At 39.4% G+C, this 13,111-nt stretch overlaps 1 protein-coding gene across 2 annotated transcripts in view; it reads left to right on the forward strand.

Moving 5' to 3' along the window:
* The first annotated feature begins 11,317 nt into the window (after positions 1 to 11,317).
* LOC148015548 (Nucleotide/sugar transporter family protein) overlaps positions 11,318 to 13,111 on the forward strand; it is a 31,435-nt gene continuing 29,641 nt past the window's right edge. Inside the window, exon 1 of one of the 2 annotated variants that reach the window (XM_087665078.1) lies at positions 11,318 to 12,758. In XM_087665078.1, the coding sequence (XP_087521204.1) occupies positions 12,752 to 12,758 (7 nt within the window). In that variant the 5' untranslated portion in view covers positions 11,318 to 12,751. The remainder of the gene's footprint in view (positions 12,759 to 13,111) is intronic. The other variant, XM_087665080.1, reaches the window with a different exon arrangement.

The following is a 13,111-nucleotide window of genomic DNA, read 5'->3' on the forward strand; positions in this document are numbered from 1 at the left end:
GCAATCTAATGATTGCATCCAAAAGCGAGATTTCGCTTCAGCCACGCCTCCTTTTCGAGATTCTTTGGTCCTTTCAATTCTCAGCCCATATGTGGTTGCATCTATGGCAACAAATGATGTCCTTGCTACCATCTCTTCCAACCTCTTCTGCATGCCACCATTTCCAAAATATGGCTCTATTGGAAGACCAGTTTCTGTTGCATGTATTTTGCCATCTTTCCAAAAGACTAGCCTTTTGGCTTATGTTTCACGGTAGACTGTATAGTCTTGCTTTTCATGCTGTAAACTGTCACACCAAATGCATCTCCTCTTGTATCCTTCTTTGTACGGTCTTTGAGCTATTGCCCAACCCTTCTCTTCTACCTTAGCCTCCAACTTTTGGACCTTTCCATAGATTTCTTTCAAATTCAACCTCAAATCATGTATGCCTTTGATTAATTTATCCATAGCATCACCTTTAAGAGCCGGACCAATAGGTATAGCTGGTTGTTCTGCCATAGCCACAAGCATCTTGGTTGCAATTTCAGCTTCCTTTTGAGCATTGGTAGATGTGGTGCCTATACCCCATCTTAATTTCATCCGCTCTCTCTCTACCAACATATGCACTGCCTCAATTACATTAGCCCAATTTGATTTCAGCCCCGTTTCAGAAGAGGCATCTTCTAAATGATCAGTCAGCTTCTCTGCCTTCAGAAACAAATCAAATTTCTGACTCTCCAATGATTGCTGCTAATTGGTATCCAACCGCGCATATTGACTTTCAAATTCATAGAGCAAAGTTGTAGTAGCCAACCCTTTATTGGGCTTTTCAATCCAATTTATAAATGTATTTTTAATTACCAATTATGTATCTTCCAATAAAAACTCTTCTCTCCAAGCTTTCTTAAAAGTTTTCCAATCAATATCTATTCTATGTAACTCATTAATCAAATCATGTAATGCATGCATGGCCAAATGGAAGAAATACTGATTCCATACATACTTTGCAATACCCCATGAGAAACATCTTTTCTTCATACAACCAGATGAAGGCCAAAACATTTTGACCCTTAAACTGCTTCAATTCCTATCCCACTTCCTACAATGCATTCACAACCAAGGAATCTATTCTTTTTACTTCCTCCTGAGTTTGCATCTGCTATTGTAACAACAACTACTATTGTTGTTATTACTCCAACAAAGCAATCATCTGTTGTAAAGCATCACCACTACTTGAACCTGCAGAATCCCCCATCTTTACACACCTGCTCTACCAACTTTCATGTCGGGTTCGCCACTATCCTTGCATTTGCATGAAAGTCTACCACAGGGTTAAGAGATAGTAGGGTGAAGGGAGATTCAGGGAGAGAAGCAGACGGAAGAGAAGGGGTTCAAAGAAATAGAAGATGTAGAAGAATACTCATAGAGGTGAAGCCTAACAATTTATTTCTACATCCTGAGAAGATAAATCTCTTGTAGACAAAAAACGTGCATAAAACAATAGCTTCCTCTCTACTGCTTAGGTGATCACCAATCTAATGCTTCTCTTGGCTTCAAAAGGGGGGTAAAATACCAAGACACTTGGTTAGAATACTCCCAAATCACTCCTTCTTCTTCTCGTAGTTCGGAGTGCTATTTGTTGCCTATAAACTGCGTTCACGCATCATGTGATTTTGCCAATCCTTCTTTTTGCATAAAATCCCCAAAAATGACTGAAAGCCACTTGATTTTTTTTTACATGTTATCCTATTCTAGAAGTTGTCTATTCCAAGAAATAATATCTAAAATATAAAAAATAGGCTAAACTTATCCAAAAATCTAGTATTTTTGAACCATCCACACTATAGACACTAACACTAATGACTAATATGGCATTGACTCTCTAGATCAATAAGAAAGCCAAATGACGATGCACTCTAGAGTTTTTCACACTGTGTCCATGTAGCGGCACGACAACGGTTGCACATGTGTGTTCACAATTGCTTACTTATGTTCACCAATGCACCTTACGTGTAAGCAAGAAGTGCAGGTGGTGTATATGCAAGTGGTCCTAGGGTTTGGTGTAGCATGCAATGATTGTCCATGCACTATGTATGCATTGTGCAGTGTGTATGTATGCATGGATGCACGCAAGTGTTAGTGGACATTGTACAAGTGTGTCACCAAGGCTCCTACGTCCTACCTCACTTCCGACTATCCTCCCTTCCCAATAGGTTGGATGTGGATCGTGGAGAGGGAGATGAGGCTCTTTGGTGTGCACTCTTGTGCGACATGTCTATGTGTGTTGATGTGCTTATCTGTGTGATAGGATGGTGTGATGGAATTTTATATGACTAGGTATATAGAGAGAGAAAGTGTGTGTATGTATCACGATGGGGTGCACTGTACAAGGTGTGCATTGTGTATCCTAGCATGTGTGTCTATAAGATTAGTATACACAAAGATATCGTGTATGTCATGTGTACATGCCAAAATGAAGGTTAAAGTACACTAATCTGATACATGTGTGCTTATGTGTACCTGTGTGGTAGTACTGTATCATATGCCTCATGTCATCTTGCCAATCCTACCAATCCTTCCTTCTAATAGGTTGGATGGTTGAGTGTGAGACGGTGATTCACATAGTCACACCTAAGTACATCTATATGTACACAAGCATGTGTGGGAGAGTGTGGTAGAAGAAGGAAGAGACATTTTCTAAAATTAAAAGGAAAACAAATCAACTAATAAAAACAATTATCCAACACGCAGAGATGCACATAGGTGATCGATGCACCACACTTGGAGGTGGAAGCACATGCATTGAACCCCCTTTATCCTAATGCATACACCTTATGCCATAAATGTTAGACATGCTGTGCTTGATCAATCCCCCATGTGCAGTGCATAGATTTTCAAGGTGCCTCTCCTTCTTCCCTTAATGTAATGTCACCCCACCAGGAGAGGAGAGAGCCACGTGTAGGATAGTGGGGAATCCCAACCTAGCCTATGCCATAACAACACCTCCGTGTCTATTTTCATTTTCAAGGTTTTAAGTATTGCACCAATGCTTGAGATTAAATGTGTAGCTTTTGTTGTGTGGCTTCTTGTGGTGCTTTGGTGGTGCTTCTTACAACACTAGTTTTCTCTTTGAAGACAATGGATCTTCCCTTCTCGTCTGCAGCACCTCCTCTTCAACGGCAACTGTACCCACCTAACATTGGTGGTGCGTGGCTATGATGGATAAGTAGGAGAGAGGATGGAAAGAACGGAAGGGTGAAGAAGACAAAGAAGAAGAAGAAGACAAAGGAGATGAAGATGGTGATGATGATGATGATGATGAAGATGAAGAAGATGATGAAGACAGCTAGGAAGATGGTGCCAGTGGTGATGTTGACGATGAAGATGGTGATGAAATCGATGAAGATGAAGAAGTCAATGAATAAGAAGAAGACAAGGAAGATGACGATGGCGATGATGTTGGCGAAGAAGATGGTGATGACGATGATGATAAAGATGAAGATGGCAGAGAAGGAGACGTACGGCGTGGTGCTACAAGAGGCAGTCGACGATGTGGTGCTATGGAGCCGACTAGCGCTGCAGGAGGCGGCTGACGTAGTGTTGTTGGAGACGACGATCGGCATGGCACTGTGGAGTTGGCCAGGGCATGGCAGTATAAGAGACAACCATGGTGGCGTGGCACTGCATAGCGTTGCAGGAGATGACCGAGACAAAGACGACGACGACGACGATGTTGATGAAGACAACAAAGAAAATGATGATGATGGTGAACGAGTAGCGTATATATATATATATACATATGTGTCCCACTCCCCTTGGTTTACGCACTCGGCTGAGGATAAATATCGGTATGGGCCCATACTTTTCCATTGGTATGACCGAAAGCGCCGGTTTTAGGCGCGTGTGTCTCTTTTTTCATCATTAAAGGATTTAATAAATTTAAGATCCTTTACTATCAACAAACGTACGCGCATCCAGAGTGATAGAGCTCCACAGTGCTTGTACGAGGGTGCGAGTTAAAATTCTGCTGTGTGCAAAGGGCGATCAGACCAAACCCCCTTTTAGGGGCCTTTTATATTTTAATTAATTTCCACCGAGTGACCGAGTGAACCCTTTCGCGGTGGTGGGGGCCATGCCGAAATCTATCCTCAACCTATGCACTCCCCTCCCTTATACCCTGTTAAAAGATTTGGTTTTGAAGGTTATGCAGCTCACCATTATGCTTATATGGTGAAACTAGTTGAGGATGTTGAGCCCACATGTTTTGAGGAGGCTGTTGGTCATGCTCATTGGGATGCAGCAATGGATGAGGAGATGGCTGCATTAGAGGCCAATAAGACTTGGGATCTAGTATCGTTGCCGAAGGGCAAGAAAGCTATTGGATGTAAGTGGGTTTATACAAGCAATATAATGATGCTTTCTTATACTCTTCCTTTATTCCATCACTCTTGTGAGAAATTTCTTTTTCGACTCTTATAAATAAAGCATTATGTGTTTTTATTCGTGATCGAGCACTCTATTTAGTATTTCATCAACTCAAGCATATTCATTCTAAAATGAATCTCATGTGATCATTCATGCCATTCCTTTGATTAAAACAAAAACATTGGCCACGATTCTTAACCAAAGCAAACAACAATTTTAACTATTGTGTGCATGCTTCGAAGTTGGCAATCATGCACCCCTCCTATTCTGTCGCACATAACTGTGCAAGCGACTTCATAGTTGATGTGTCCTTGGTTCCCCACAATGAAACTAAAATGTTGGGCACCTTATGCTCAACATTGGGACTTTACACACCCTCTTATTGATTCAAGAGGTCCAACCATTACATAGACAACTACATCTTGCGTAGTCTCACACACAAATCGACATTTGTTTATAGTGAGTACACAAAGTATATTTCCATGCATGAAAAATGCTTGTGCACACCCCACAATCCAAGATGCACTCTTTATGCTCTCAAACCTTTTAGAGCCTTCATCATTCAAGGAGAGAGCATGGATAAGGCATGTGTATGTGTGTGTGTACAAAAGGAAGAAAGCAAGAGCCAAAAGTTAGCATACACAAGAATAGCTTGTTCCATTCTCTCTCATCCTCTTTATACAAGTTTTTAGGGTTAGGGTTTCCCCATCCCCCTTGGGCATTTCAACCCTCTTTTTGGCCAAGGACTAGTCATTCCTCCTTGTATGCACCAAAATACAATTTGTACAAGAAGGAATGTGGCTATCATTACATCTTTTAATACAATGGTAAAACATAGCAATTTGCAAAAAAAATTATGGCCTTTCATGCTCTTCTCTTCCTTCATGTCTTCATATTGTTAACATCGAGCTTAATAGTCTGCTCATCATGGTTGCCAATAAGGTAAAATGCTATAAGGGTCAACACGAATAACAACTAGGAAACTTGTTATATGCATTAGAAGTCATGGTTCTCATCCACTTCTTTTGTATGGATGCAGGTACCAAGTTTCACCTCTACTCATACTGCAATGTACTCTTATTGAGTTTACAAAGGTGTAGACTGTTGCAAAATTTTTATATATTGATAAAGTTTCTTTCCTTTTGCAAAATTCTCATTTTAAATGGTTGAAAATTTGTTGGAATGTTGTAAAGTAATAATGTTGCTCTCCCTCCCCCCTCACTCCTTATTTTTACTCAGATTGTTCAAATAACAATAGCTCATTTTTAAACTTCTATGTTAATGCTCCTTGGTAACACACACACTCACACTCATAGCACCCATGCAAACTCTAATCCTCCAATAAAAATCTTAGGTGTGTTTCCCTTGTCATCAAAACTTTACACCCCATAACATTGACTTGCCCATGACTCTTATGCTTAATACACCATTTTCTTGGGGTATTTTATAAATAAAATAAACTAATATTCAATTTATGATTGCTTCAACTCCTTGATTGCACCGATGGCTGAACATACATCATGATAACTAATGTGCATTCTATCCTAGCTCCATCCAACAAGTTATGATTGGATATAAAAATGTTATGTACAGGGCAAGGAGCAAGGAGGGTTGTCATACCTACTCTACCCTTTTGTAATCACACATGGATATGAGAAATATGTATGAGAGAGAGAGAGAGAGAGTGTGTGTGTGTGTGTGTGAGAGAGAGGAGAGAGAGAGAGAGAGAGAGAGAGAGAGAGAGAGAGAGAGAGAGAGAGTGATAGAGAGAGAGGAGATGTTTGAGAGAGATATAACTACATGCATTGCACTTCTCCATCCTTCCTTCTTACTCATCATATCCTTCGGTAGCATGATGGTTGAAAAATAGTCATGATAGAAGCTAGTTTTTTCTAGCATATTACTTTGTTGCAACTTCGCATGAGGAGGAACGGCAGAGCTCGAGAGCTCTCTCTCTCTCTCTCTCTCTCTCTCTCTCTCTCCCCTATAGGAGCACCCAACAAGTGATGTATTAGAGCTTGCCTATCATTTATTGGTTGGTACGACGTGATGTGATCCATCAAATAAGATTTCGATGTTCCCTTTACATAGGTGAAGGGACGTATTGCCATCTCAACAAAAAAGAGCAACCTACATGTCAAATCTTGCTCATGTGCCTTTGGAGAGAGAGAGAGAGAGAGAGAGAGAGAGAGAGAGAGAGAGAGAGAGAGAGAGAGAGAGAGAGAGAGAGAGAGAGAGAGAGAGAGAGAGAGAGAGAGAGAGAGAGAGAGAGAGAGAGAAGAGAGTGGGAAACTACTAAGATCACAAACTAAAAGAGGTGGGGAAGCAATGATGCTTTGTGTAGCTTTGCACAATAGCACGAAATGACCTAGTTTTCCTTGTATGCGAAGTGCACAAGGAACGCTACTCTTATTAATACATGAAACAAACACCAAACACATAATGTGTGAATCAAACCATCAAATACAGTACATATAAGCATAAGCCATAACTACAAGGCCACATACTATCTTGTAAGGCAATGCTAATTAAAAAAATCATAATGTTGTATCAAATGCCTTAAGCATGTCATCAAATCATCAATTTATAAGAACAAACCAAATTACTGCTGCATAATGAATGTGATGGACCCCCAACATGTGCAATGTTTGTTTATTTAAAGGAAAACCTTTGGTGAATCCATATTTGACAAATAAAAGTTAAGATTACTTATGATGATGATGATATGATGGTAATTTTTAGATGAAGTAAAGAGCTTTGCTTCAATGTTGGACATAAAAAAGGTAAGAATATTATGGTTTGTTAAAGCTTCACTCATGATTTATTTCATTCGAAGGAAGATGTACATTGTTCAAAACTTGAGTATTGATGTAGTTCACAATTCAACATTAAGTATTTAGACAAAAGTGATTGCTTTCCAACATTATTCCGAGTGGCTCACAAAGATTTGGTCCTTTATGATCAATGTTGGAGATTTTGCTCCCCATCATTCAATAATGATTTGGTTACCTTTAATGTTAGGGATCAACATAAGGTTAAATATTAGAGTCCACAGTTGATGTGACAAAAAGAAGGCCATAAAGTTTGGCTTGCTTAAATCTTGAACATAACCCATCCATTGTTTTGTCAATTTGTTACTATGGCCCAACTACTAGAGAAAAGATTCATGTGCATCTACAAAAATTCAAATATTCATGGCAACTCGTATAAGAAGGAAATCTTTGTATGTACACACAACCTTTAGTTTGGTATCCTTGATATCTATTGCATGGTAGAATTAAGTCCATTGTGATATAAAGTTCAAATTTTAAAGCCTTTTCTACCCTCGTTGATAATGTATTTTATTATATTTTAAATACTGGTTCCAATTGTGTATTGGTTTTATTTACCTTTCTTACATGTAGGAATCTTAGGGTGGTTACACATAGCCAAGGCACTCAATATATATTTGGTGGTAGGTGGTCATCTAGTTTGCATGTAGGGGCACAGAAAACTCTTTGATGTTAAAATGCTAGTGGGCTTAGTTGTACTAGTCTTTACACATTGGCCACTTATCAAAGCATGTTTTAACCCTTCGTCTTTTATTCATTGGTGGAACTCATCTTGAGGCCCCACCAAAAAGTGGGCTTAGTTGTACTAGTCTTTACACACTAGTCACTTACCAAAGCATTTTTAACCCTTCTTATTTTATTCATTGGTGGAATTCATCCTAGGGCCCCTCCAAAATGTGCATGGACAATGTAAGGTTGGGTAGGGAAGCTCCCCTGCTTAAAAGAAAATGGCAAGGAACATAGAAAATCCCAACTTTGAAAGGGATTGTGCGTGCCACTTAAAAGTAAAGTATGGTCTTTTAACACATTGACAAGTAGCCCCCCTCGCTATGTGTAAACGCTCTTATTTTGTCTTCTTTTCCATTGCCTTCTCAATCACACTCTTTACATTTTCACTCATTTTCTATCGTGCATATTATTGTCACTTTTATATTCTCAAAGGGTCTTAACCCCTAGTCACTTATACTCTCCCTCTAGCACACATTTCTGGAAGGGACAACCAAATTATTCGACTCTTGTTATTTTACGTTGTTCGAATATTTTCTATCTTTTACACCCCCTACATGTTTCCTCTTGAACCTAGACTAGTAAGAATATGAGCCATTTTCAAGACACTCACACACTCTCAATTTGTATGTGGCAAGACACTCACATACTTTGAATGTGTATGGGTGGCAAGGCACTCACATACTCTCGATGTGTATGTGGCAAGACAATGGACAATTTTTGAAAAGTATAAACTAAACTATGCTTATTTTGAACACAAGCTATGCCAATTTGATGTTTATTGAATCTTATTTTGAAAAGCTCGAAAGAATTTGTGCCACTTAACCCTTACATGGAACTAAGCCACTCTAGTGGTTTATTAGCCCTTAGTTTTGACATTTCAAAAGAGATATGTTTCTAACATAAGCCAAGCAACTTTGTTGGGATGCTCAAGCTACAAAGGTGAACTTTTAGTCACGAGCTACTTGTTTGTGCTTTGATTTGCTCAACTAAAATTGCTACTTGTTGAATCATCCCATATGATTCTTTTAGGTAAACATGATTCCTATCACAAGGGAAGAAATGTATTGTACCATCATGTCTATAATGCAAATGCATGGGACCTTTTGGTATCTCTTTGATTGCACGTAAAAAAAAGACGACACATAAACTCGAACAACAACATTGACTCGTCAACAATATTCCATGTCCAATCTTCATAAAAATATATTAAGTTAATATTAGTTTTGCCAATATCAATAATGGTTAGCACCTTAATAAGAACACTTGTAGGCTGGGCTATTATCCATAATTAAGTGATGTGTTGGCAATCCCTGTTTTCCTTGAACTCCATAATATTGTCAATGCATACTTTCCAAGTGTGAACGATTGTCTAATCATTGTATTAATTAACAAGGTTAAGTAATAACTTCAAAAGTGATAAAAATAGCTAATTACTTATGGTGCAAAATGGAAGAAAGGAAGTATCAAGTTTGAAGGTTGCTAACTACACCCGCACCAATGCAATAAAAGCTTTCCAACTAGTCTACCATGATTTAGTGCAAATGGTGTTTCAAAATTGTTCATTTTCTTTGTCTTCCATGCGACATTATATAGGGACCTCTTTTCTTGAATTCTAATTGTGAAAAGATATCAAGATGATTTTAGAAATAAACAAGGTGACGTAACAACATGAGCCATAGCAAGGTAATACAAAATGACACTATTATAATAAAACCGCCACCCTTGGCAATTATAAAAGGTATATGAAATTTATTTTGTCATATGGAAAACCAGAGAAATGATTAGCAACATCTAGCCTTGCTAGATCACACATATATCAACTCACCAATTGGCCAACGGTGATCTATTATGAAACATGTTGGGAGAATGAGAATGTTTTGTTTCATATTGGCGTAAACTTGAGAGACTTTTTGGGTTCGTATGGAATAGGCATGAGAAGTTGAACTATATCCTCTATATGGAATGAATCCACACACATAATATATGCATTATGAAGAGACCCTTCCTTGGTGGGAGGGATCTACCATAAGGGGCAATAAGGTGTTCGTCAAGCGTTATAAATTGAACTAGTGCACATTGATAATTGAGATTTGATGCAAAACAATTGTTGAATTTAAAAAAGTCCCAAAGGTGATAGCCTTATGATTAGTCCATGTGCTCATAATCATGAGGTTGTTGGTTTAAGTCTAGTTGTTTACATCACTTTGTTGGACATGTAATATACATATGGTGTGTTCATGTAAGTCAGTTTCCTGCCCCCTTGAACACTTGACTGGTACTCCTCCTTCCTTGATAAGGTTGTTGAAGACATACTAACTTGAGCACATGCATGTGCGCGCGCACACACACGCACACACACACACACACACACACACACTCTCTCTCTCTCTCTCTCTCTCTCTCTCTCTCTCTCTCTCTCTCTCTCAGCTAAACATTAAGCATGTCAATACAATTTGTTTCCTCTATTCAATTATACAACATAGTTTCTTGTGTCATTCTCTTGTTGAGGATTCATTGGGCCGAGTGCCATGTAGTAAGTTGCAAGTGGTTGAGAAAGAATTGGCCGTAAAATAAGGAGCTATTGGTTGCAAAAATGCATATCGTTTTCTCCAACTAGCAACTCCCCATTCATTTTTTGTACCAAGGTTGGCCACATCTATAGTTGCATTTATACACGTGCGGATAAACTACAAAAAGCTAATGTGCTATAGATGTGGGCATATAGATGTGAACAGGAACACCCTTATAAACTACATAGGGAAATGCTAACATCACTTTTGCTTATTCTCTCGACTTATATTTGGTGGGAGGTCTTATTTGAGGGAAAAGTAAAAAGCTTGAAGAAAAAACTTTGAACATTTTCTAGCTTGACTAGGTCAGCTAGACTCTAGTTTTAATTAGGTTGGTCATGCATTGCCTCAGATAGATGGAGCATAGTGCAAAAATGAAAGGGGTGCTGCACTAGCATATGGTCGTCGCATGATAACACACCCATGCCCAAGTCACAAGGTGATAGATACATTCATTTGAAATAATAATTTGCATGTGACAAGGTTCAAACCTCCAACCAATCTCTTCAGAGTGTTAAGCCTTAACCAATGGGCCAACTACATTTTCTTGTTATGTTTGTCCAATGCTCATGAAAAATCAAGGCTTAATGTATAACGAACGGCAAAATTTTCAATGTTTAAGGAATAAGGTCCAAAACCTTGAAGTTTACAAATATTTTAGTTATAGAAATGACAAATACAAAGAATTTGATCCAAGAAAGCTCTTCAAAATTTTTAGTTAAAGGTTTTTGTAGATAGTACCAAGAAGGTCTTCTGGAAGCACTATGTTTGTGCAAAGACTGTGTGTGAAGAACATGACGGCCGGTTCTTTTCACACTGCCTCGGCCATCCAAGGCAGTGTATAACTGGCCATTAATATGACCAAAATTCTATCTTCTCTTGTCTATGCGGAGACATGAGGTGACAGGGAAAATCGACCTTGCAACAAAATGAGGTGAAAGGGAATGGCACCTTTCAAAGGGGGATGCATCATCATCATCATCATCATGCAATTTATTGACACTTACGACAATTCGTTTGGGAATGGTGGGTTGGATGAGTGATTGCAAACAGAGAAAGAAAGAAATAAAGAACAGAGTAGGGGGGACTTGCCTTCACCCACCTCCACAAGACAGGAAAGTTAGGGCCCTGACTCCGGCCATGGATCTTGGACCTGGCTCCTCCTGCCCTGATGCCCTGCACGTGGCATGAAGCTAGAGAATGTGGCTTGAGCATGGGGTCTCAAAACAAAACTGACAAGCCATAGCAGCCCTTTGCCACTCACATTCCTGTGCAAATCCACGTAGTCATTCATCACGGCGGCACAGACTTTGCTCTGGAGAGGAAGCTGCTCCAAAGCTTGTCTCAAGAAGCAGTGGCTTGCACTGAAGATTGATTAAATACAACATTGTTCTGCATCCGCATTGCTTCTCGATTTCATCAACCCACGCTGCGGTTTTGTCAGAAATGTTTGATTTTCTCTGAAGAGAAGCTGCTTCAAAGCTCGCCTCAAGATACAGTGGCTTGCACTGAAAAATCTATCAGACAACATTGCTTTACCTTCCGCCAGCGCTCCTTAATCTCATCAACCACAAAGCTGCGGTTTTTGTCAGGAAAGTTTGGTCGATCCGCTTCTCTGAGCACTATCACATCATCAGGTAGCTGGTTAGGTTGTTGTCACAGGTCACAAGCTCTGGGAATTATTATATTTTCAGCCAGAGGGTGCATGAATTTCAGCAGCATATCATCCATTGCATCATCAAAGATTCTTGTGGACAATGATTTTTGGTAGCCACATTCAAATTTTGGGGCATTGTACTGTAGACTGCAGAAATTGAGACAGAGTAATGCTTACATTGACCTTCTAGGACCAAGCACATTATAACCGAGTTTCTAACAAGGTGACTGGTGTGCAACACGGTGTACTCTCTCGGGTTGTTTGGGAATTACTGATGAAGTGGAGAATTTGCGGAAGATTGTTCTGATCTTGCTTGGCATAACTGGGCAGGCGTGCTGACAGACCAGCAGCCCAGATTATTTGTTTTCTTATGGCATGCTGTTTGTTGCCACAAACATATGGTTCATCTGGATTGGGTGGGCAGGATCACCGGACCGTGCAAGCATCAAATCTAGCATCATACTTTGATTGATTGGGTGTGATCCCTTTTGCTCGCATTGAAGCTGTATTTGCTGGAGTAGATGATATATTGACTATCGTAAACAAGCATTTCATTCAAAATGCAAGGTGATTCTATGATATTTTTTAGAACTTTTGTTTTTTGATACTCTCATTCTATGGGTGGAAGTTTGCTGCTTTGGATCCTAGATAATCGATGTCTTTCCAACCCAATCCATCATTAATTCAAAGTCTGTCTGTACTTCCAGTCTGACATAAGCTACATGATCAAAAATGCCGATTTCTGCATGTTTTTCCCCCCCTTTTTTGCCAAGGCTACATTACATGGCTTGACATACCAGGTAATGCCCAGATCATGCAGGCATGCTCTCGGGCATTCTATTTGTGGTAAGGCTCATGTTTGTTGTCTTTTGCCTTCAGAATGCAGGTTAGCCAATGACTTTTCACCTAGGATGTGTGCA

This window comes from Lygodium microphyllum, chromosome 24 (genome assembly GCF_053477565.2).
Source record: "Lygodium microphyllum isolate KBCC chromosome 24, Lygodium_microphyllum_v1.1.10, whole genome shotgun sequence".
NCBI lineage: Eukaryota > Viridiplantae > Streptophyta > Polypodiopsida > Schizaeales > Lygodiaceae > Lygodium > Lygodium microphyllum.